The sequence below is a fragment of the Pelodiscus sinensis genome, chromosome 1 (genome assembly GCF_052426305.1).
Source record: "Pelodiscus sinensis isolate ZL-2025 chromosome 1, ASM5242630v1, whole genome shotgun sequence".
NCBI lineage: Eukaryota > Metazoa > Chordata > Testudines > Trionychidae > Pelodiscus > Pelodiscus sinensis.
The window spans coordinates 11158024-11183152 of NC_143052.1; the positions used below are offsets into that span (position 1 = coordinate 11158024).

The 25129-nt window shown below is 45.1% G+C and overlaps 1 protein-coding gene across 6 annotated transcripts in view; it reads right to left on the bottom strand.

Moving 5' to 3' along the window:
• SFMBT2 (Scm like with four mbt domains 2) overlaps window positions 1-25129 on the bottom strand; it is a 215600-nt gene that overhangs the window by 57340 nt on the left and 133131 nt on the right. For all 6 annotated transcript variants that reach the window (XR_012903105.2, XM_075925993.2, XM_075925991.2 and 3 more), the window contains 2 exons: window positions 17651-17733; window positions 10975-11101 (listed from right to left, as the gene is read on the bottom strand). Coding sequence is in view for 5 of the 6 variants with exons in the window: in XM_075925993.2 (XP_075782108.2) it covers window positions 10975-11101; window positions 17651-17733 (210 nt within the window). In the remaining variant the exon portion in view is untranslated. The remainder of the gene's footprint in view (window positions 1-10974; window positions 11102-17650; window positions 17734-25129) is intronic.

A 25129-nucleotide genomic window follows, 5' to 3' on the forward strand; every position in this document is an offset into this window, starting at 1 on the left:
TCAGAAGAGCAAACACACTGTTTGGGGGAGCCCCATATACCTCATTCTACAAGGAGTAAGGACTTCTCCGAAAGAGGAGGCTTTTCCACCATTTGGCCCTGTCTAAATGGGGGATCAGAAAAAGCTACACAAATTGTGGAGTGCAATTTGTGTAGCTTTTTCCTACAAAGGACTGTAATTTAGACCTAGCCTAAGATGCATACCTCTAACCACGCTCATGTGTTATGGCTTTCTATGTGAGCATTTGATAATCCCGCCAATCACTTCCCACATCTTACTGCTACCCTTCGCTTGAACCGTATAACTGGAAACTGCTGGTTTGTAATTTCTGTTTGATTTATGAATTTTACACCCCTGTCTTCACAGCCCGAGAAAGGACCACAAAAATCGAGAGATTAGTAATACAACAGAAGCCATGAAGAATGAAGATTTCCATCTCCCATTAAATATATTACATTATTGTGCAATTTCAGCAGCAATTCTTGAAAATATAAACCCAATTTGTCCCTGAAAAATGACTAGTGCAGGGTTTCTACTTCGCCAAATTCCTAGTGTCGCCTTACATATTATGCAGAGGGTACACATTATTACTTATATAAATGCAAACTAGAAAGGTTTGGCTTAAGCCTAAAATGAACTAGTAAAAATTTACAATGCAGATGCTGAGTAATAAATTGGCAGAAAGCAATGGGATACACACATAGCCTCATATCAGCCCTGTGCATCTTTCCCACTTCAGGTGAGACACGCTGTCACTCATTAAACGCTCACCAGGAAGTTTACAGAACTTTGCTACTACATGAAATATGATTTATTCAGCAAGGGGCTGTCATGTCTAACTCGATATGGCTTAGCTATTGCAGCCTGTTTTACCAGCGCAGTTTGTGCTGCCAAACTGCCAAACTGGAATGGTACCTATGAAGGTTTCGGCCAGTAGCCATGATGAATGGAGAGTAGGGATGTGAAAGTGTAACCATTTATACGGTTAACCAATGAGCCTGCGTTCACAGTTATACGCACACACATCATGCTGCTGTCTCTGCATCAGAGGCAACAATGCGGGAGGCAGAGGCGAGCTGGTGTGCCTGGAGAGCCAACTTTTAAGCTCTTAAGCTGATTCCCCAATTCTGCCGGTTCCTGTGGAGCCAAGACCCACTACCCTGCTGTTGCCTCTGAAATTTTCAGCGGTTACATGTTTACTTTAATAAATGCATTTTAATAACCTTATTGGAGATATTACACTGTGAATGGTAAAGGAGCTCTGGTTGTGATGTGGACCCGCAGGTGCTACCAGCAAACAAACAATAATGTGAGAATAACAGAGAGTTACTGGAGTCCTGTGATGGGGTATAGACGAGTTCCCACTGTGTAGCAGCTGCAGAGGGCTTAATGGATGGAAGAGTTATTACCCCACCTGTGACTAAGGGGCTGGGTAGCAAACAGCTGGGATAAAAGGGCAGAGAGGCTGCAGACACATTCCAACATGTTCCTCAGCAGTGGCCTGGCAAATACTGGACCCAGATGTCTGCCACAGGAAGTGGCAGTAGGTCTGCTAAGTAATAAGCAAAAGGGTCATTTACTTCCTCTTGCCCTACTTAGGTGGGAGGAAAAAGCCAGCCTCCCATAGGCCAGCATTGCCAGGCCTTGGGGAGGCTACTATAGAAGCTCAATGCATAGAGAGCAGGTGCCCAGAGACTGGTAGATGGAGCTTTTAAAGGGCCATGGCATCACAATAACCTCTTAAGGGTGAAGAAATGGAACCCTTCACATGTCCACACCAATGTTCCCTCTAATTTTTTTCCCATCCCTGTGCACAATATTTGTGTTATGTGCACCAAGGCATGCGTGAATGTGCACCACCAATAGAAACGCATACTGCTAGCTTTGCGGGGTGTAGGCACCCTGCTAATCAGATGGGTGGCACCTGAACCTCTCCTGGGTACTCAAGAGCTCAGCTTACAGGGAACACTGGTCCACGCCACGGTTTACATTTTCTTTATAAATTCTCTACGAGGTGTACCGGTAGTTCGGAATAGGCACCCTAGTCCGAACTACCTAGTTCGAGCCCCGTGTAGCCGCGCTGCACGGGGTTCGAAGCAGCGGGGATTTAAAAATGGCGGCTCCCCGCTTATGCTAATGAAGCCCGGGAAATTCAAATCCCGGGCTTCATTAGCAAGTGCGGTATGCATACATTACCCTCCTAGTTCGAACTAGGAGGGTAGTGTAGACATACCCTCAGACTTGGCCTAACTCTGCTCCTATTTGAAGTCTATGGGAGTTTTACCATTAACGTCAATGGAAGCAGAATTACCTGGAGTTTCGTTTATTAATATTCATTTATATGTATCAATGTTTCTTATAACAGACCAAACAAATTCTATGTGCCAACAAACAAAACAAGTCCCAAATACTGCACATCCAAAAAGTCCAACTGACACAATGCTTGGGGTCCCATATATAAGCTGCAGTATTCCAAGCACAGGGCTCTTTTGTGTTACAGCACACATGAAACAACAACATTAAGGAAGCAAAAGTCAAGAAGGGAAAAGGAGAAATTGGAGAGGGGGGAAGGAATGTAGGGATTTATCTCCTGCCAGTCATCCAGGCCTCGTTCAGGGATCTGGAGTCAACCAGTTATAGTAACAGAGCTATTTATTGACTACCATGGCAGCAGAATCGGATCAACTTTGAGCATTTAAGAAAATCCTACACTACAACTTCAAAAAAATCCTAACCCCTATAAAATCTGGAGATCCAGGGATGTGGTCATTTTGGGCACGTCTACACTGCGTTATTTCAAAATAACGAGGTGAGCGTCTACATAGCAAGGCCCTTATTTTGAAAGTATTTCAAAATAACGGGCTTCTTATTCTGAAATCAGTAACCCGCATTTCCCAAGGAATAACACCTATTTCGAAATACTTATTATTCCGAAGTAGCTTATTTTGAAATAAGTGCGTAGTGTAGACATAGCCTCATGGTGATACCAGTGGTCCAGTCTCTAACAGTGGCCAGTAACAGACCATTCAGAAGAAGGCGCAGGGAACCCTGCAGTATGCAAATATGGGATAGTCTGTCCCTGCATTATCCGGCATGTTCACCACCTAGGTATGCGGAAGACATGCCAGACAGTTGATGCCCCTCCTGCTCTCATCCAAATTCTCACCACTAGTCAGCTAGGTGCAGAGACCATGAAACCTGAAGCTACAGTAGGGGGCCTCTCTTGGGATCTGATTGGAGGAACACTGGTTCCTCTGATTGGTCAGGGCTTCCAATTGAAACCCAAAGAGAGGCAGAAGCACTTGTCTGCACAACTGGATGCAACATGCCTGCTGCTTGGAGCCCTCGCCCAGCCCTACAGAAGCTGATCTGACTTATGCCTTGTATCCTGATCTTGGACTAATATTTGGTGATCCAAATTATGCCTCACCTGATCTAAGTTAGCTCAGCTGGCTTCTGCCTAATTTCTGGTCACTTTGACACTGCTCTAGTCACTACCCACTAGACCTGACAGCCTATCTCCGAGCCCAGACATTCGAAACCCTAAAATGTACCAATTTAGATTAGCAGGAAGTGTTATTACTCTTCTAAAACTTCCTTTAGTACAGTAATGTCACAGGACCACAATGTGAGAGCACTGTTTACTATGAGTAGTACCGTAAGCTGCAGGGGGACAATCCAGGGTGAAAGGTGCTTTCTGAGGGGATATCACAAGCTTGCTCATAATTTGAGCTGGTCTGGAATTTTTTTATACACTCTTTTTTAAACCAAAAAATGATGAGTTATAGACACCAAACCTGTTTGCAAAACAGCATCAGGGTTTACAAAGCACCCAACTAAAAAACTTCAGGGTAGAAAAAGGTTCAAGATTGTTGAGCTGAAACATTTCGGTTCTTTAAATGGAGATGATTTTTTGTTTCCAAATTTTAATAAATGTACACTCAAAAGATTTTAAAAAAATGAAAAAAGATTTGAACTCTTTATTAAATGTGTTAATATTATCAAAGCAAAGCATTTTGATTGACCCAAACTGAAAATTCTTTTTGATTTTTCTTTTGCAAATGTTTTCAAGTTGTGAACTTTTTGACCCATTTTGGGGATGGGAAAACTTTTTGTAACGTAGAAAATTCTCAGGGGACAGGAAATTGGGTGTCACCCTGCCCTACTCACAAAGACTTCACCGCTGCCATTTAATTCTCTATTGCCCATTGTCAGCTCCCCTGGCTTATGCAGACTATCCAGCATGAACTCCTCCCACTCCTCCTTGTTCCATCACAGAATTATACCAATGGAGGGATACTGTGAAGGGATTTTATATATCCTCTATTAAGGGCCCAATTCACCACCACATTACTTCAGTTTCATACCTCTGGGAGACTTACACTATGTCACGGCTCAATGAATTCTCTCACAGGATACATCTGAACTAGAGCTGTCGCTATAATTCTCATATTTTTGTACTAGTTCTGATTGAACCAGCCCACTACAAATAGAATGCAGGCTGTAGTGGTGGGAAGGGTTAGCTGCCGTAAGTGCAGGCCCATGGGAGAGGCTAGGCACTCTCCGACTGCATACCCATGGGAGATGCTAGGCACTCTCTGAGTACATACCCATGGGAGAACTAGGTAGGCTTTGAGGACATGCCCATTGGAGACACTACACACACTCAGAATACATACCCATGGGAGACACTAGGCGCTCTCTGTGTACGTACCCATGGGAGAGGCTACACATGCTCTGAGTACATGCCCATGGGAGACTCTAGACACTCTCTGAGTACATACCATAGATGCAAAGCATGTGCCAAGTGCATACCCATTGGAGATGCTTGGCCTTCAGGTGGTTTGCCCCTCCAGAATGCACTGATGGACCACTGCTGTGTTTAGCCTACTAGCTCAGTGAGGGTATGTCTACACTGCCACCGTAGTTCGAACTAGGGTGGCTAATGTAGGCATTTGAAGTTGCAAATGAAGCCCGGGATTTAAATATCCCGGGCTTCATTTGCATCTTGCCGGGCTCCTCCATTTTTAAATCCCCCTTAGTGCGGACTCCGTGCCCGCGGCTACGAGCAGCACGGAGTAGGTAGTTGGAACGAGGAGTAACGGTAGTTCGAATTAGAGAGCCTAATTCGAACTACCTACTCCATGCCGCGTGTAGCCGCGGGCACGGAGTCCACACTAAGGGGGATTTAAAAATGGCGGCACCCGGCAAGATGCAAATAAAGCCCGGGATATTTAAATCCTGGGCTTCATTTGCAACTTCGAATGCCTACATTAGCCACCCTAGTTCAAACTAGGGTGGCAGTGTAGACATACCCTTAGAGCTAAGATGGGTATGTCTCCTTGAACTGCCATTTACACCTCCAGTTCCAGTGCAGATGTACCCCTAAATGCATTGGGTTGATGGAGAATATTTTTTATGAATACACTGGAACATCCGAACTTTTTGGTGTCTTGAAATACCTTCATTATGGGTTTGGTCATCTTAAATACCAAGGCTACGTCTACACTGCAGGATTCCTGTGCAAGAACTTTTTGCGGAAGAGATCTTCCACTAAAAGTTCTTGTGCAAGAGTGCATCCACACTGCCATGTGCTTTTGTGCAAGAGAGTCTATGCTGCATGGATGCTCTTGCACAAGAAAGTTCTGATGGCCATTCATAGAATGGCCATCAGAGCACCTGTGCTTTTTCCAATAGGGGTTTCTTGCGCAAGAAACCCCTGTTGTCCGTCTACACATGCCTTTTTGTGCAAGAGCTCTTATGCAAAAAGGCTTATTCCTCGTAGAAAGAGGAATAACTCTTGCACAAAAAGTCCTGTCTTCTGACGATCTACTGTAACTTTTCTTGTGAAAAAACACACTTAGGCTACGTCTAAACTGGCATGATTTTCCAGAAATGCTTTTAACGGAAAAGTTTTCTGTTAAAAGCATTTTCGGAAAAGCGCATCTAGATTGGCACGGACGCTTTTCCGCAAAAGCACTTTTTGCGGAAAAGCGTCCATGGCCACTCTAGACGTGCTTTTCCGCAAAAAAGCCCCGATCGCCATTTTCGCGATCGGGGCTTTTTTGCGGAAAACAGTACTGTGCTGTTTACACTGGCCCTCTTGCGCAAATGATTTGCGCAAGAGGGCTTTTGCCCGAACGGGAGCAGCACAGTATTTCCGCAAGAACACTGACGATCTTACATGATATCGTCAGTGTTCTTGCGGAAATTCAAGCGGCCAGTGTAGACAGCTGGCAAGTTTTTCCGGAAAAGCGGCTGATTTTCCGGAAAAACTGGCCAGTCTAGACACAGCCATGTTGTGGCTGTGCCACTGTTTTACCACAAACTTGAAATGAAGGTTTGTGGTGTGTCCAGAGTAGCCCGTGCATCATATTAGCTACCATGAGTTAAGTGCAAATCAATTAATTTGAGTTAGTGAACCCCATTGCCTCTCATCTGTGTCTTGCAGTTTCTGACCTGGACACCGTGAATCCATGACATCATCAGCTCTCACACACTAAGCAGTATCTGGCAGGAAGCAGGGGATGCATCCTGGACAGGGCATGTGCTATTTTACTGCTAGCTAAAACCTCCCTGCCAATGTTCTGATCAAAGGGAGTTTCCATTAGCTAGCAACTGAGTTATAAAACACTGGCAATGGGAAGGCTACAGCAGACACGGACTTAGGCATGATGATAGCGTGAGGCAACTTTCTGAAGCTACACTCCACCTAGTGTTTGCCTTCACGGTCTCTTTGACAGCGAGCTGCTAGTGCAACAACATAGGCACTGGGGGTTACGTGGCAGAGCTTTTGTTCACTTGGGGTCCACTACACTACACTTCTCACTACACCTCATGAGATGCCATGACACTTAGGACGACAGATGCCATTTGCAACTCAGAGGCAGGTAACCCACAGTGACAGGATCAAACGGCCAGGGTCACATCTGACCCCGTTGGGGATTTAAAGGAACAGTGAACCCTCTTTCTGAAAGCTGTAGACTCCACAGGCTTTTCCCATGCCTCCAGAAAAGAGGATACAGCTTCCCCTAAATCCTCTGCAAATCATGTGACAGGCCACTAGCCTGTAACCCTTTCCTGGCTGTTTTACCCTCTCATACCCACATAGGCCAACATAGCTTGCAAGAATCCATGAGACCCAGAAGAGCCCAGATTCATACAGCTCTAGCACAAACACAGACTCGCCTTTACTGTTCTCACACCTGCATGACACTGTAGCCCGCATTTTAGAAGCCACAACTCCTCTCACTCACCAGGATATTGACCCACCGGTGCAGGTGAGATTTCTCCCTTCTCTCTTCCCGTTTCTCCGCCAGCCCAGCCCATGGGCTCTGGAGACGAGAAGCAGACCCGGGTGTTCCCGAGCGCTGCAACAGAAAGTTCCAACTGCTGCTCCTGATCTCTGCTAGATACCCCCTGCTTCCCTGTGCAGGAACCCAGCCAGAGATTGTGTCCATTTCTCCCCACCCCACCTTCCGCTAGGACAGGAGGAGCTCAGGACCACCAAGACCCTGAGTGCCTGTGATGCACCTGTCGCCATCCTTGGTTTTTAACTTACGAACTGTGAGTAGGCCTGTGGGATTCTTGAGGGTCACTATAATAAACCTGTGCTTGCCTGTATCAAGTATCTGTGGTTCTAGCTATCAGTTTGGGGATGTTGTACAATAATAAAGTCCTTCTGGGATTTGCTTAATGCCTCCACATGCTGAGTGATGCCTCCTCACCACTACGCCATGCCTAGGTGGTGTCAACACAATCAGAACACCAAGGAGTTGTTCCTGAAAGCACTCAGAACCAAGATCCCCCAGGGATATCAAGCAGAGCACCTGGAAGCCAGAATGCTAATGCTGTTGCTATTTCATTTGCTGTTGCACTGTATAGGGAGAGCGTATCTGTATAGTACCTTTCAAATGTTCCCTTACCTTTCCCGTGTATTGTACAGCACCTTTCAAATTTTGAATGGGGGCTTTGAAATCAGAGCCCCTTAGAAATCATTGCTAGGGAATCATGGGACTCAGTTTGTATGCGCAGCGAGATGCTGCCCATTTGATTATTTCAGTTTGGGCACCATAACTCACTGGCCACATATCTGCCTCCTGGAATGTGCCCCTGGGTAGCTGCTGAAACATAAATCTACCAGGAGCTGGGGAAGGCAGGACAATGAACCATTAAAAATCCCTTAAATGTCCTCAGGGTTCTCAGAAAGGGACAGATTCCACCCTTAGATACGCTCTCCCAATTCCGGTTGCCTTCAGTGGAGGCTGCACATGACTCTGAGAGCAAAACCTGACAGTGACATTAGTTCTTAAAGTGCCTTTTCTCCTCCCATTGCCATGAAACACCACTAGGCATAGGTGTGCCCAGTCAACCTGTAGAACTCCTTGCCAGAGGATGTTGTGAAGACTAGGACTTTAACAGAGTTCAAAAAGGAAGTAGGTAAATTGATGGAGGATAGGTCCACCAATATTTATTATCCAGGATGGGTAGGAATGGTGTCTCTGGTCTCTGTTTGTGAGAAGCTGGGAATGGGAGAGAGGGAAGGGATCGATTGATGATTACTTGTTCTGTTTACTCCCTCTGGGGCATCTAGCATTCGCCAGGATACTGGGCTAAATGGACTTTTGGTCTGACTCGGTATGACCATTCTTACGTTCTTGTATTCTGATCCTTCCCTTACAGTAGGCTGAGCTTAGATGGTGTCCAGATGAGAGACCTCCAACGAGGGCTGGTTTTTATTTCAGGAACGGCAATCTGTCTGTACTGAACAAACACACGCTGAACAGCACGGGAACTCGATACTACATGAAGTGGCACCTTACAGCTAGGACATAAAACCAAGATCCTGGCTTTGTGTGGTCAGTAGTGACTCTATAACACGCTTCTGAGGGCCAAGTTCCAAGCTAAGAGCTTGACCCAAGGCAAAATTCAAGGAGGGATGGGACACTTATATGGATCAAAGATGACCTAAAGTTATGACGATAAACAGTTTGGAAGGGATATTACATGCATGCTTCATAGCTTAAACAAATCTCTTTTAGAGATCACGATGAGACCCAAGTAGGGGGAGATTATATTGTGGGATCTTACACCTGCCTCTGAAACATCTGGCATTGGCCAAAGGTCAGAGTCAGAATCCCGGATCCAGGCTGGCAGTTCCTATGTGGTTGTGTGCAGAGGAGGGTGTGGTGTGCCAGTGAGTCCAGTGAGGAGATACAGCTGCTGAGAGGCAGCATGCACACGGAAGGCATCAAACATGGATGGTGAGGAAAAGTGCAAGACACGGAGCACAACTCCCTTAGCCCGCTGCCTTTCGACAGGTGCACACTCCAGAAGGGAGGAGGTTGGGGCATGGAGACAGAGGGTGCTGGGCCCTAATCCAAAACATGTACATGAATAGCTCAGCAGCCATTGGCTCCCCGCACGTATCAGGAGCCTGCGTGTAACTTTGAAGGCTAACTGAAGAGCCCAGGCGCGTTGGTTAACCTTGCACATGGTTACACTTCCACACCCCTAACATACACCAGTCCTATTTTTCCTAGCACTTTGCCCTCTGCTTCCACTCCAGCTTGGAAGCCAAGTGATTATGTGGTGTCCAACTCCCTTCCTCATGCATGTCTAGCATGGGTGGTCGTTGAAGGTAAGGCTGGGGGGAGGCAAGTTCCCAGCCTCACCTCCAGCCCTGCCCCTTCTGCTGAGGCCCCGCCTCCCATGGGAACCAAGCCGCCTCCCCACCCCATGGGAAGGGGAGGAGGATACGTGGGTGCGCACGCCCCAGCTTCCTTGGCCCCAGAACATGGGAAGGGTGGGTGGGCACGCATCCCCAGCCTCCCCGGCCAGGAGCACTGGGAAAGCAGGCGCCGGAGGTAGCAACACTCTGCCCCTGGAATGCCTACAGTAGGCATTCTGGGGCCAGAGCATGGGTAGAGCCAGGCTTGTGGGTTGGGAAGGTTGTGCCTTTCCCTAGCTACCATACTGGCCGCCCATGACATCTCTCTGTCCTTACTTCCTGTTCTACACCACTGGATAGGGTTGCTATGCACTCAAACAGCTGCCATATTCCACCCTGTCCTGCCCATCTGTGTCAAGCCCTCTGACTGAGATACCTCAGTAGAAAGGTGACATAGAAGTACAAAGCACTATACATTATCCAGAGCAAAAGCACAGCGCCATTAGACCCTATGTACTGTGATTAGCTAAACATTTCCCTTTCTTTCCCATGTGGCTTTAACAGATTTCCTCGACTGGTGCTCCAATTAGTATCCCACTCTGAAAAAACAGAGCCACTGCCTTTATTTTGTCCTCCAGCTGCTATTTTTGGCCTGCATGTTTCTATTTATAGATGATCACTGAACCAACACCTTGGGCAGAGGATATAAAATGTTACAAGTGCCTAACGGAAAACCTGGATTATCTCAATACTAATCAAGGCATTTTTAATAGCTGCTGCCTTGTTTCTGTGGCACATTGAAAAACATTTTAACAGCATAACGAAGAAGATCACTGTTTTCTGAACATCAGCCCTGCAAAGCTGTACTCATTCAAGGAGTCCTTATTCACCCAATCACGAGCCTTTGATGCCACAGCTAAAAGATGTACAGCAGCAGTAGGATTATCCATCTCTAGCTGCCACTAGAAGGGGACAGAATTCCAGGTCAAGGATCTAAAGGCAGCTTCTACAGCTGCAGGGAGACCTGTCATAGGCCACCTTGGAAGCTCCCCTCTCCCCCATCACATCTGTTGGTACTAGACATGTGGGTGAAGAGGACCCTGTGACCCAGCATCCTGGAGCCCTGTGGTCAGGTCCATAGAGGAGCAAGTGAAAAGACTACATGGAATAATTTAGTCCTTATGGAGTGGGGGTGCTGAGAGGCACACAGAGAGGGGGACAGCAATGTAAAGGGCCTGAATACACTTTTACCCCCTAACACCAAGACAACAGGCCTCCATGGCACTGCAGTTATTTCAACGTACCTTCCAGGTGAAGCCACATTAGCCTTCCTTTGACTGAGGTGATTGAAGCAACACATATTTCAGCAGGGTTCCTGGGGTTCACAGCCTCCAGCTTCATGTTCTTAGTAAAACCCCGGCTGAAGGACGTCTGAAAAAGGCCAAGAGTCAAGACTGAACATGGTGCAGCACAAAACAGCTTTAGACAGACTCTCCTCACCCTTGTATGGAGAACACAGGAGATGTCTAGGACCACCTAGGCCAAGAACTCACCAAGATTCGAAAAGGGTGTGGGTATTTAGATGGGTATAAGGAATATCGAGAGTTATCAAAATGACCAATTCTGGAAGAGATATTCAAGCTTCAGGGCTTTCAGCCAAAGTTTGACTGTCAGAGACCAGGATGAGATGTAGGTGGCGGAGGCAAATTATCTCTCATCCAGCTACTGAGGGTCTCTACACTTTCCTCTCCAGCATCTAGTGCTGGCCACTCTCAGAGACAGTATATTGGACTGGAGGGACTTTGGGTCTGATCCAGTCTGGCAGCTCCTGTGTTCCCAGAGCCGAATTTCCAGAACAAGCCTTCCATCTGTGTGTACAAAATGGATAATTGTGTGCCGATTTACTGACAGAATTCCCCAGTTTGACTGTGAGTTTGTCAGCAAGAACAATTTGTGTGAATCTACACAGGGCCGGATTAAGACCTGTAGAGGCCCTTAGCACTGAAAAGATTATGGTGCCTCCCCCCCCCCCCCATATGTAATTCAAAATAAAAACAATACTATACTGTAAAATCTCTCTCTCTTTTTTTTTTTTTTTTTTTTTGGTGCCCCTGCTTTGCTGGTGCCTAAGCACATACTTAGTCTGCCTGTTGGGTAATCCAGCCCTAGATCTACAGTTTGTAACTGCACTTTCTGTTTGAAACAGGATGAGATCAAAGCCTACTAGCAGTCTGCTAATGTGCTTCAGCCAGGTCCATGTGGACAGTTAATACACAATAGGCTACTGCATGGTAGATTCACAACACACTTGCCACAACCCTCTTGTAGATGTTCCTGGAACTTCTGGAGCTTGGAGCATGAGCCTCTACCGCAGGAGCTAAAAGCCAGCTGGATGGTAACTAAGGCTGTAGAGCAGACTCATTGTACTTTCTTGCTGTAAGTGGTCTCAGTGTCACTAAGTGGGACAGTGAATGATATCCAGCAGGTGTGTGGGTTACACAGACAAGCCCTTAGTCAGTAAAGAGGGCCACATGCTCAGTGGGTAGAAAAGCACGTAGCTCCCTTAACTTGAATACAGGTCGACTTCATGTAAAGTGAGGAGTTCTGCTGATGTACATCAGATAAGCATCTAGCCACGAGCTGTAAGGGCTCATCCATAGCACAAAGCTCTGAGAATATGGCCCTTAGCCATTTTTCAGCCTTTCGAGAATAAGCTTGTATTTGTCAATTACTACCAAGATCGATCCTTGTGTATAATGAAGGGTTCGTTTAGCCAGAGGGATATAGTACATTTGAAGATTTTATTTTACATGTCCAGTGCTTTATTATGGGGCTGGGGGCTGGCAGCCCTGCCGATTATTAATTATTAACACTTCCATTGGAGGACTCTGTTTTCAAGTTGTTTATAACTTTGCCAGATTTTAACTGCTTGGGCTGAAATTTTCCATATTGGGTCTCTGCATCGTGCTGAAGAGTTTGGAAAATTTCAGCCAAAATGTTTCTTGTTTCTCAGAACAAGGCTAGGGAAAAAAATGTTGGTTTGCCCATATTAAAAAATTCTGGTGGTTTCATCTTTGGTAAACACCAGCTGCTCAATGATTTGGAGCAGGAAGTTGAAATTTAGCAGGTGGATCACCTTTGTATCAAGGATGTGCCTTTTGCCACCCCTGTAAAAAACTTGCCCCAATTTAGCCAACTAATAAACCTTTGAAAATCCACAATGAGCACATGCTCAATTTTGACCTTTGTCTCGTAGGCCTTGTCAACACTTACTGAGAGATTGGCTCTACGAAGATTGATTCCCCCGGGTCGATTTATCAGATCTAGTAAAGACCTGCTGTATCTGATCATGCTCTCATCCTCCCCAGTACTCCACCGAATCAAGAAAGATAAGGGGAGAAATACCGAGGAAACTCAATCTAAGGTACATCCACTCCAGCTACTCTATTCACATAGCTGGAGTTGCATACTTTAGATCGACATAGCCCCCTAGTGTAGAGCTGACTTTAGTGTCTATGTTTTCCCATCTGTAAAATGGGAATAATACCCACTCATTCATGGGGTTATTATAAAAATAAATCCAAGAATGAAGCATTCATATACTATAGTGATGCAGACAATAGAAAGACCATGGGGAAATTAATCATTCTGTCTTCAGATCTGGGCATAAATTGTGTGCAATAAATAACAAATGGGGGCTAACACATTGAACAATAGGTAAATAGTAGCTCATTAAATGATCACCATCCATCTGGTGTGCTAGACCACACAGGGGTCCCATGGAAAGAAATAGGATCTGTTATTAAAGAATATATCATCCATACGCACAAGGGGGTGACTTAAGGCTGCCTGGGCAACCTGGATTCTGGCATTTCCTCACTTTTGGGTGCTTAACATTGAAACCTGATGTGTGTTTTTTTTAACCCAGGGGTTTGTGTGTAATTTTGACTTCAACAGATAAAAGATACTGAATCAAGGAGCTCACACCCCAATTTCTGAGTGCCCCCTTTGCGCCAGATCCTTAGCTGGTGTGAAAGAGTTCAGCACTGTGATAGATGTCTGCTTCAGTGGAAATTCGTCCCTTTACACCAGCTGAGGGGCTGGTCCTTCAGGGTTTTGTGAGGCACTCATACACCATAACGGTGGGGAGCCATATGACACCTTAGCTTGGGAGACAGGCATGTGGGCAGAAAATTAAAATCGCAGTTTGTAACAACATACATTCACCAATCCCCTCCCCCCACCCCAACAACAAAACAGCCACTCACTGACAGAACATAGAGGTTTTCCACTTTCCCACAGAAGCCCCAGGACCCTATAAAACCTCCTCAGCCCCCAAAGTCACGTGTCAGCCCTTCCCAAATGCCCCTCCCTAGTCTCTTCTGCTGATGTATATAATTTCTCCCCTGCCTTCTCCCCAATGTTCTCTTTCCCTTCACTTTTTTCCCCATGTAGCTGACACCCTCCTAACTAGGCCCTACTTCCTCCAAGCGAACTATGGAATCAACCTGCCGTTTGCCTCTGTCACACTGTTCACTCTACTTATGTGTTATACTCCTTTTCTCTATAATGTATCTGTCTTATCTATGTAGACTGGCTGCTATTCTGGGCTTACATAGCATCTCCTACCATGGCGCCTCGATCTTCGCTGGTCCCTACTCATCACCATGATTATAAGAACAGTCCTTAATTCAAGAGAATCTGGCACCTCTTACACATGAGCATAAGCTAATGACTTCCATCTTGTCTAGGAAAGTTGGACACCGTTTGATCAAGCTTAACCAATACGTGCTAAGACACCCAAGATAAAGGCAACCCCTTTTCCTTCACAAGACAGAGCCAATGAGGGTCAGTGTTAATTTCCCTCGGGCTACTCGTCTGATAAAGACTGCAGGATGAGTCAGCCTTTATTTAATTAAGATTTCTTGCAAAAATGAAAAAAAACCAATTGCACACAGGAGCTATTTCCATGCTATCCTTATTGCTTGGACTATTCAAAGCCATACCCCATATTCAGACAAGCGTCCTGCTTCTAAACACAGCGAATGGTCCAGGTTTACGAGTTGTCAGAGTGAGTTTGTGGAAATGCTTTTTATGCCAGCTAACAAGGAAACAGCATCTATCACCACTCAGGTTCTATTTGTTGTGATGCAGCGCCAGAGGCTAATTCATAAGGAATCAATGGCAAAACAGTTTGCTGGGAGTTTATTTTACTAAGCATTTGGCTATGCCAATCCATTTCATCACTGCCTCTCCTTGCTAAATAGCCCCAAGGGAAATGGTTACAATGTATCCACTTCCCAGCCATGTCTCCTTGTGCGAGGTGGAAGATGTGCGATTAAAAAAAGCCAACAGGTTCGTAATAAACATTCCCTCAAAGGGCTGCTCTTAGCATGGGAATGAATGGCTTGACCTGGTAGGGATGTCAGGCAGACGACAATGGAGAGATGGCAGCTCTCTATGGAGAACTGTTTTATCAGGTGTCAAATAATAACAGACACGCGTTTGCACAATGAATGCTAAAAAAAAAAAGTTATTAGAACAGATGTAATCTTTGGAGGCCGATCTCGGGGCAGCTGGCATTGTGAGCACAGCTTCAGTGCCTAATGAAAAGAAAAAAATAAAGGAAAGGCAAATAAAAGGAAGGAAAGAAAGAAGCAAGCAGAAAGGAAATGTGACAATCATCACCAAGATCATTTATTTGAATGTTATCATATCCCTGTCTCCCACTCTCCATTAGTTCCTGAGTTTTATTTATAAATTCTTCCAAGCAGGGCTTTTCTTCCTTACAGGGTGGTACAATGCAGGGCATGGTGTGGATTCCCAATTCCTGGTGTGAGACATGATCCAAAGCCCCCTGATGTCTTTCCATTGGCTTCTGTGGGGTTTGGATCTAGCTTTGGGACCTCTGAGCTCTGCCATAATAAGAAAGAAAGAAGGATGGATCACCTAGAGGGAATTCGAACATGAACATCAGAGGCCCTTTAAATTCAGCCACGCTGCGGGCACAGAAAAGGCTACCTGTGCAAAGGGTGACGTAAGGTTACAGAGCCTGATCGTACAGCAGCCGTTCAATGAGACGGAAGTTGCGGTGCAAACTCAGGGAAAGCCGCAATGTGCATGAAACAGAAGCAGCCTCACGCTGCTCTGGATGCGCTGTGCCACGGCCAGCAGTGCCCATTGCCAGCACACACCATGCCGATCATGGGAAAAGAAGCAGGATGGAGAACACAAGCCAGCAGGGGTGGCCAAGGGGACCCTGGCCACGTTATAGGCTCTTCAGTGAAACACTTGTGTTGTGGCCCAGTTCCAAGCGTCACAGCAGTTCCATGGTGGGGGGGAGAGGGGACTGCAGAGACGCTGCCCAGAGGAACCCATGCTCACCATGTGCTTTGCTACACAATGATTCTCTCCAGCATAGCAGTGCCGAGGAGTGAACGGGGGCGGGGCGGAGGGAGGGGGAATAGCCTATGCATCCCCTGCCAGAAAGATCCGCAGCCCTAAGTACCACATACAGGTGTCACAGTGTCAAATGCTCTTCAGAGCCCATGCCCTGGAGTGGAGCTGCTGCCCAAAGAAAAATCTACCGCTTCATCTCCCCTAACATCCCAGGCCCAGAGCCCACTGACTCAAGCAGTGCACAAGCGCAGGCCACCCCTGACCCCACGTGGGCAGAGAACGAGGCATGAGCAGGGCCAAACGGCGCAGCGATCGAGCAGTTCAGTCCCACGAACCACTGCCAGAAAGTGACCACGCGGAATCAGCTGCCTGCCTAATTGAAATAATGTACTCTTTTGTACAGACTCCAAGGACCTGTGGGCCTGAATTGTGGATGGGCTCCATGCGCAGGTGAAGAAGGCACTTTTCTCCTCATAGGGACACCATGCAAGACGAGCGCTGAACATGAAAAAGGCAGAAGGTTAATGCTTTGTTTAATGAGTGCAAGACTCTGATGCCATTAAAGGCTCATGCATGCACAGCTCCATTCCTGTGCCTAACACCTGCCCAGCTAAGCATCGTTTCCAAAGCATTAAAGCTTTGATGAACTTGAGATGTAATGACTGATCACACCCTCACATGCAGCTCCTGCTGTCTGAGGGAACCTCAAACTCTCCCAAATGATGGAGCTTCCACCTGGCTCAATCAATGTTCTACTTACACCTCGAAGATATCTCTTAAGCCTTATCTGCACTAACCCCCTCCCCCCCCACCGCCAATGTAACCTACGCCACTTCAGCTATGCAAATAGTGGAACTGAGGTCGACATACTTTTCATAGTGTCTTCCACATGGTAAGGTCGGTGGGAGCTGCTCTCCTATCGACTCCAGCTACTCTTCTCATCCTGGTAGAGTACCGTAGTCAAAAGGAGAGTACTCAGAGATCCATTTATTGTGTCTAAGCAGACCCGATAAATCAACCGAAGGTAAATCGAGCACTGCAGCATTGATCCGCTACATAGTGGAAACAAGGCTTAACCCTTTAGTTCACTGGTCTGGTTAAAAATAAAACCCAGAACCAAGAGAAACACTCCAATGAGCAAATCAGTCTCATGAAGTCAATGGGAACCTTTCCATTGATCTTAATGAGCTTTGACAGAATTATTGTTTGAATCACGGTAGCAGTTCCAGTCCTCAGCCAAGATCACGGTCCATCGTGCTGGGCGCTATGCAAACATAATAAGATTCCCAAAGAGCATGCAATCTCAATAAGCAAGACAGACAAAGTATTACTGAACCCATTTCGTAGATGGGGAAACTGAGGCACAGTGAGGTTACGTGAGTTGCTTAGGCTCAGACAGAAAGCCTGTGGCAGAGCTAAAGACTGAAGCCAGGGCTCCTGTCTCTTAGTCCAGTGCTTTAACCACAAGAACATGCTTCCTCCCAGAAAGCTTTGGATCAGGTTGGTAGTTCAGAACAATAAGTGGGTTTGTTCATCTTAGGTCAACAATACCACCACAAAGGGAGAAAGAATAGAGCTTACATTTCTAAAGCAAAAGTGAGGCGCTGCCTCTGCTCCACATTGCTTCTGATAATCTGCCCAGTCAAAGTCCTGGCCAGAGTAACCTGTAGGGAAAGAAAACAGGGAAATGCTGCAAGTCATTATTTCACACTGGGGGTGGGGAGAGAGAAAGAAATGAACAGAACTATAATTTGCACTTCCAAGCCACCTCCTCAATCCAAGTGTCTCAATGCACTTTACATACACTAAGTACCATATGCATGCGGGAGCCTGGCAATTATTGTCATCCCAATTCAAAGATGGGGAAACTGAGGCCCACAGAGTTTATGATTAAAAGTTTATGACCTCCCAGCACTGAGTTATACACTTAACCCACAAGATCATCCTTCTTGCTTCTCTGTAAATATTTAAGAACTGAAATATCGTACATAAGGGATAGGTCCAGCACTCAAAGGACAATGAATGTTTCACATGGCTCTGTTCAATACTAGTTTTATTTGCTCTATTCTGTGTGTCATCCAAAATGACTCAGTTATTCGAATTTGCTGTGGGGGTGCCCAGAGGTGCTCATCAGGGATTGTGACAAAAAGATGGCACCTGTTTCACTGAACTTCCAATACGTTTAGGTTACAAAATTCTATACAAACACAATGTCACTGGAACACAGCTGCCTCTGGATGGACGGCAGCCACTCAGTGGCACATGGCAGTCTACTGGAGGAAAGGAAATTCCTGCCATATACATCAGGGCAAGCCCTCTGATCTTAATAAGAAGCACCATGGGATTTTTAAATTTTACTCTATTCCAATTCTAGATAAGCTTAAGGATTTCCAGAGCCTCCATCCCCATAAAATCTGAGTACCTCACATGCTTTAATGTACTGATCCTCACAACACCCCTGTGAAGTGTTATCTCAAAAAATGGAAATTCACAAGGAAACAATCAAGGTCCAGGAATGGTTTTTCATTGAAAGGTTTTTTTTTTTTGGTGGGTTTTTTTTTTTTTTTTTTGGTAAATTTTGTGTGGACAATTTTGGGGCTTTGTGACACAAAATGGATCACAAAAATGCTCAGATCTGAGAAAAGAAAACATTTGTTTTCTGTTCCTTTTAATTCTTTTTTATTTTTTCCTCTTTTTCATTTTTTCTTGGTTCTTCACAGATAATGAGGAAAAGTTACAAGAACAAAATTTTTCTGCAAAAATTTCATTGAAGAAAAACAATTTTTCTTCAAAAAACATCCATACATGAAATATATCAACCAGCTCCAGGAAAAAAAATCTTGATAGCCAAGTAAGTCTTCTGTGTGACACAGCAAAATGGAAAACAAAACAAAAAGTCTAGTTAACTTCAGGTGTTTGTCTTAATGATAACATCCTACAGCCCTAAGCTCTACAACTGTTTAACTTCAGCTCCCAAACAATTCTAACAAGGCTCAGGGACAGTTGCAAATGATATGTGAAGACAGGTCTTTTGGACACCAGCGGTCAGAATGCACTGCTGTCAGAAGAAATAAAAAGCTGAATACATTCCAAGGGTCTCTTGTCTCCAATTAAAACGCAACAGACAGCTTTTGGATCTTTTTCTGTGAGTTACACTTAAGCTTTACAGCAAAGATGGGAAAGGCACATGGCAGTGGATTCACTGGGAAGGTGTAAAAGACTATATAACTGTCACTCCACAACTGTTTTACAGCCTGATCCTGAACCATTGAAATTAGTGGAAATTTTGCTACAGGTTGAACTTCTCTAGTCCAGCACTGTCTGGTCCGGCAACATCTGTGGTCTGGCATGATTTTAGTTAGCTGGATGTACATTGATCATGGGTGTGGCCAAGTTTCCCATGGTTCCATAAAGTTTGTTTTCAGCTACCAGTCCTGGCTCTCAGTGTTCTGTGCTGTTCTTTAGCTCTAATTTACCCCTAAATGTCTTCTAAGAGCCCAGCAAGCAGTGGAAGTGTTGGTAATGCTGCTAGACGATATTGACCTCCCATGGTCTGGCAAATTCTCTGGTTCAGCACCAGTCAGGTCCTGAGGGTGCCAGATTAGAGAGGTTCAACCTGTACTGACTTCAAGAGTGTTAGGATTTAGCCCTTGGAGAAGAGCTACAAATGAGTATGCCACAATTCACTAATATAGAGATTCAGTAGCAGAAAGGTGATTACTGCAAGAGGGGGCACTCAGTAATTCTGCCTGTAAAACATGTCTGGACCTAAGAACTTCTGATCCACATTGCAGACTTCACTTGCTTGAGCTAAATGAGTAACTTCATTAGAAGGCTGCATTAGCAAACTCTTATCCTCTTGTGGTTCAATGTACTAATGTGTTTGACATACTGCCTGTGAAAGAGAGGGGAAAAGAATGTGCTAGTATCTTATAGCTTACTCAGAAGTGAATATAGCAATACAAATGTACTGAAAGTTTTAAAGGCAGTGTTCCTTTAGTAAGCCTTACAAATAGTAGCTCTGCCAAAATGTTCTTCCCTCTCTTACTAACTCATAAAAAAGAAACAATGGCTGTTACTCTAAAGGGAAGTGGTCTATCAATTCAATTCTAATACATATAAACAGTGCCTGTCCAATGTTTATACAGAGGTAGGAACTGGGCATTCGTGTTTGGCACTATATATAAAAATTCTACTCTATTTCTAGCTACGTATGTTTACAACTCCAGCACATGACTCATCTACTGTACGTTTCCTCTTGTCAAGCGTGGCTTTACAAAAGACCCAGTGATGTATGTGTGAAAACAAGGTGGATATTCTCGATATAAAAAACTCGGTGATGCTGAGTAATTAAAATGGCCACGCTATGCCTGGTGGAAAAAACTATTCCTATCTCCTTTCAAACACTGGTCCCAGGCAATCAAAGTAAGGTAACATCACGGATCTTTATCTCCACGACAGGTTATCCAGAGAACAGTCTCAATATACAAGAGCAAAGACTCCTTGTACAAAGAAGAAATTCTCTGTTGTGGTTTTGCTTTCTTATCTCCTCCTGCATATGAGTTTGTGGATTTTTTCTACAGATGAACATTTTGCGAGCAAGTAACTTCAGTGTCTTTTCTACATGGGAAAGATTGTGGCCAGAAACTTCGCAGCATGGGATCAAATGAAAGTAGCTCAAGCACTAGACACCTGCAATTTACATAGCAGGTAGGAATTTTGTGAGGAATGATATTATTCTTACATCTTTACTGATATGGTATATTTCATCAGTGTCCTGTTCACACTATTGTTGTCTCTATGGAAAGAACTAATTTCTCTAGCTCTCCACCCCTTTTATACTCACCCTGTTTGTTTCTTTAATGCTCAAGGTTGACACTGTACTTTTCAGAAAGCGCTAGAGAAATATGGACTTACATAAGGTCCCTCAGTACTGTTGGCCAGTTTGGATCCATTTTTCTTTCCCCTGTACTTTTAAATCAGACATTTATAAGCGCTCAGCTCTCTGATCACATTTGAGTGACAGACAGAGAGCTTGTCAGACGAAAAAGCTTTTGACGCGCCGGGTGTTAAGATGTATTTTGGGCATCGAGCCATCACACACACCAGAAGTAATATATTAATATACTCTGTATGGGCTTCTCCCAAGTTCCTCATGTCATTTCTTACACAGCCCCGTCACGAGCCTGGATTCAACAGCCCCCACCAGCAGACAAGAGATTTTCATTGTGCTAATTTAGCATGGTTTCCATGTGTATTTGTTACTGGGATTTAATCAGGTGGATTTTTAATGATTTCTCAGGAACCTCTGGGAAACCAGATCACGGGAGGTGATGCATCTAATTTACTCCTTAATCATTTCTGGCCCAGGTACAGAAACAAGTACAGTAGTCAAGAGAGGAGCAGCTATGCTGCTGCCATGCCAAAAAATTTTGGCATTGTATGCAGAAATCAAGGTAACCTGAATCATAAAATTCTGTAGGCAAAAACCTTTGTATCACCTTGAACTGAAAATATGTAATATGGAAATTATGAAACAAAGACCACGGTAGAGAGAAAGAGATGGTGTGTCTTCTTAGTTAATTAACAGGCCTCTATGGGAGCGTCTATACAGCACCCAAAACTTGAAATAAGATACGCAATTTGCGCTATGCAAATTGCGTAGCTTATTTTGAGTCTATTTCAAAATAGCTTATTTTGTCATTTGGTGCTGTCTACACAGCATACATTTTGAAATAAAGCGCTATTTCGAGCCATCCCTTACTCGTCGTAGAATGAGGTTTACAGGGATGAAAAAACAGCATGTCCACTGTATTTCAAAAGAGTGGACGCGAGGTCGCTATTTCAGGATACCTCTGGTATCCCGAAATAACTTTGCTGTGTAGATGTACCCTATGAGATGGATTTTGAATATGGCGGTTACTTTGTCAAGAATGGGGTGGCTGTAGGCAAATGCCAACATTTATGAGCAGTGATGCTGATAATTGTGGCACAGTGGAATCAGGAGAGCTGGGTTCTACTCCTGGCTCTGCCAGTGACCTAGTATGAGTCCCTGAGCAAGTTACTTCACTGTTCTGTGCCCCAGTTTTCCCCGGTTTATCTTATCTAATTAGACTTTAGGCTACTTGGAAGAAGGCCTGTGTATGTATATCTGAAGTGTAACGCAAATGGTAAAAAAGGGATAGAGAATATCTTATTGCCTCTATATAAAACTATGGTACACCCACATCTTGAATACTGCATACAGATGTGATCACTTCATCTCAAAAAAGATATATTGGCATTGGAAAAGGTTCAGAAAAGGGCAACAAAAATGATTAGGGGTTTGGAATGGGTGCCATAAGAAGAGAGATTAAAAAGACTGTGACTTTTCAGTTTAGAAAAGAGGAGATTAAAAGCGGATATGATAGAGATCTATAAAATCATGAAAGTTATGGAGAAAGTGAAAAAGGAAAAATTATTTACTTGTTCCCATAACATAAGAACTGGGGGTCACCAAATGAAATTAATAGGTAGCAGATTTAAAACAAACCAAAATAAGTTTTTCTTCATTCAGCGCACAGTCAACCTGTGGAACTCCTTGCCAGAGGATGTTATGAAGACCAGGACTTTAACAGGGTTCAGAAAAGAACTAGATAAATTTTTGGAGGATAGGTCCATCAATGCTTATTAGCCAGGTTGGGGAGGAATGGTGTCCCTAGTCTCTGTTTGTCAGAGGATGGGAATGAGTGACAGGAGTAGGATCACTCGATGACTGCCTGTTCTGTTCATTCTCTCTAGGGCACTTGGCATTGGCCACTGTAGGAGGTCAGGATGCTGGACTAGATGGACCTTTGGTCTGACCCAATATGGCCGTTCTTATGTTCTTAAACTCAAGCTCTACAGAGACAATGGCTTTGGCTCGGGCCCTACAGAAAAGAGGCTTCACTAGACTATAAAGCAGGGATGGGCAATAATTTTTAGTGGGGAGGCCACTCCAAGATTTTGGAAAGTGGTCAAGGGCTGCACTTTTCTGTGGAGATGCGGGGTCTAGGATGGAGGCTGGGTGCAGAAGGGCGCACGGGATAAGGGACTGGGAAGCAGGAGTCGGTGTGAGGTCTAAGAGGGAGTTTGGGTGAAGGGGGGTGTTGTGACCTGGGTCAGGAGATGGGGGTATAGGATCAGGAAAGGAGTGGGGGGTACAGGAGGATTCTGGCTTGGGGGACAGGTGTAGGAGAGGGTGCAGGGTCTGGGATCGAGTTGTGACCTGGGGCAGGGAGGTGAAGACGGTTTGGAAGGTGACTCGGGGGAAGGAGTTGGGGTGCAGGAGTGCCAGAGGCAGCCTTTGGCTGAAAGGTGCTTACATAAGCATCTCCCGGCCTGCAGCACCCCCAAGGCAGGCTGGGCTCCCTGCCTGCTGCAGCTCCAGAGCATTGAAAATGCAGCCTGCACCCTCCACATGGTGCTCAGCTCCAGGAGGGGGAAAGGCTTGCGCTGCCCCCATTCCCGAGGCCAGTCTCGCAGTTCCCATTGGCTGGTTGTTTCTGGCCAATAGGAGCTGAGGATTGGGCTGGGGGCCAGGAGATCACGTAAAGCTTCCTCCAACTTCTGGAGTACAGAGTCACACGGAGCAGCCCTGCATTTCAAACTGCGCTGCCTGCATGCCTGAGGGTCCCGGGAGGGGCGTCTGCAGGCCAGATCCAGTGACTTGGCATACCGAATCCGGTCCGGGAGAGGTATCTTGCCCACTCCTACTGTAAAGAGTTTTCCTAACAAACATTTGTGAACATTTAAGCAAGCACATTGATTTTAAGCAGTATTGGGGTCAGTGTCAAGAGGCCACATTCGTTCTCCTAGAACGAGAAAAATAAAAGGGGATACAGCTGAGTAGACAGCTGTTCCTGATTTAGGCGTGGGTTTCAGATTAAGCATTTGCTTAAGGGTGTTGCTAGATCTGTGCTCAGTAGCTTGTATGGGTGAGCCCACTGGGAGCAGAGTTTTAGCCCACTGGCAGTATTAGCGTGACAATGAAATAATAGTTTACAGGCTAGTGGGTAGTGGCCTTTTATTTCACATTTAAACAAACTCTCACCCCCCGCAATATGATGGCAAAATTACAATGTTGAGTCAAGTGATTTTGCTGCCACCAGACTATCAATTTTAAGAACAACAAAAATGACAGGGTTATGGCTGGCTTGCACTGAAATAGATGGACTTTGGAGTTTCAAAAATTACGCCCTGTTCAAGGATTTCTGAAATGGGAGCAATTTGTCGGAACTGAAGTGAAATGTAAAACGCTCCCATCGGAAGCTCTCTGATTTTGTTGCAAATGTTGTTCCAACCCTAATTCTCCCACCAGCATATTGTGCGTTCTTTGGGCCTTAGGACCCCATCTCCAGAATCTTTGAAATCGGTGGACCACTCATGTAAACTAGCTCTGGGCTGCTCCATCTCCTGTGACTACTTGCTATATTATCTGAGCACCTCACAATGTTTAATGTATCTAAGTGTATGTCTACACTACAGCGCTTTTTCAGGATACTTCCGGTATCCGAAATAGCTATTCTGCATCTTGACAGCACACCCGTTATTTCGAAATATCTTTTGAAAAATGAGGCACACTATTCTGAGGTCCCTGTCAACCTTGTTCTATGGGGATTAAGGGACATGTCAGAATATGAATTTATTTCGAAATGACAAAATAAGCTATTTTGAAATACACTCAAAATAAGCCACACAATTTGCGTAGCTCCAGTTGGGTAGTTTATTTCAAGATAAAGGTGTAGTGTAGATGCAACCTCTAGCAGAGCAGTTATTATCCCATTTTACAGATGGGGAAATAACCCTCAGAGATCTTAAAGGACTTGCCCAACTCCAAACAGGAAAAATGCGAGAGAGGCAAGATTTGAACCCACATTTCCCAAATCCTAGGCTATTGGACTATCCTTCCTCTCTGGCTATAGCAATGAAGGGATCAGAATATGGCCTTCAATGTTCAAACAGCACCAGGAGGGTGGTGAGTTTTATAAACATCCACATTACAAGAATTCTTTATATTCTGTGTTTTGGTAGCAGTGTCAG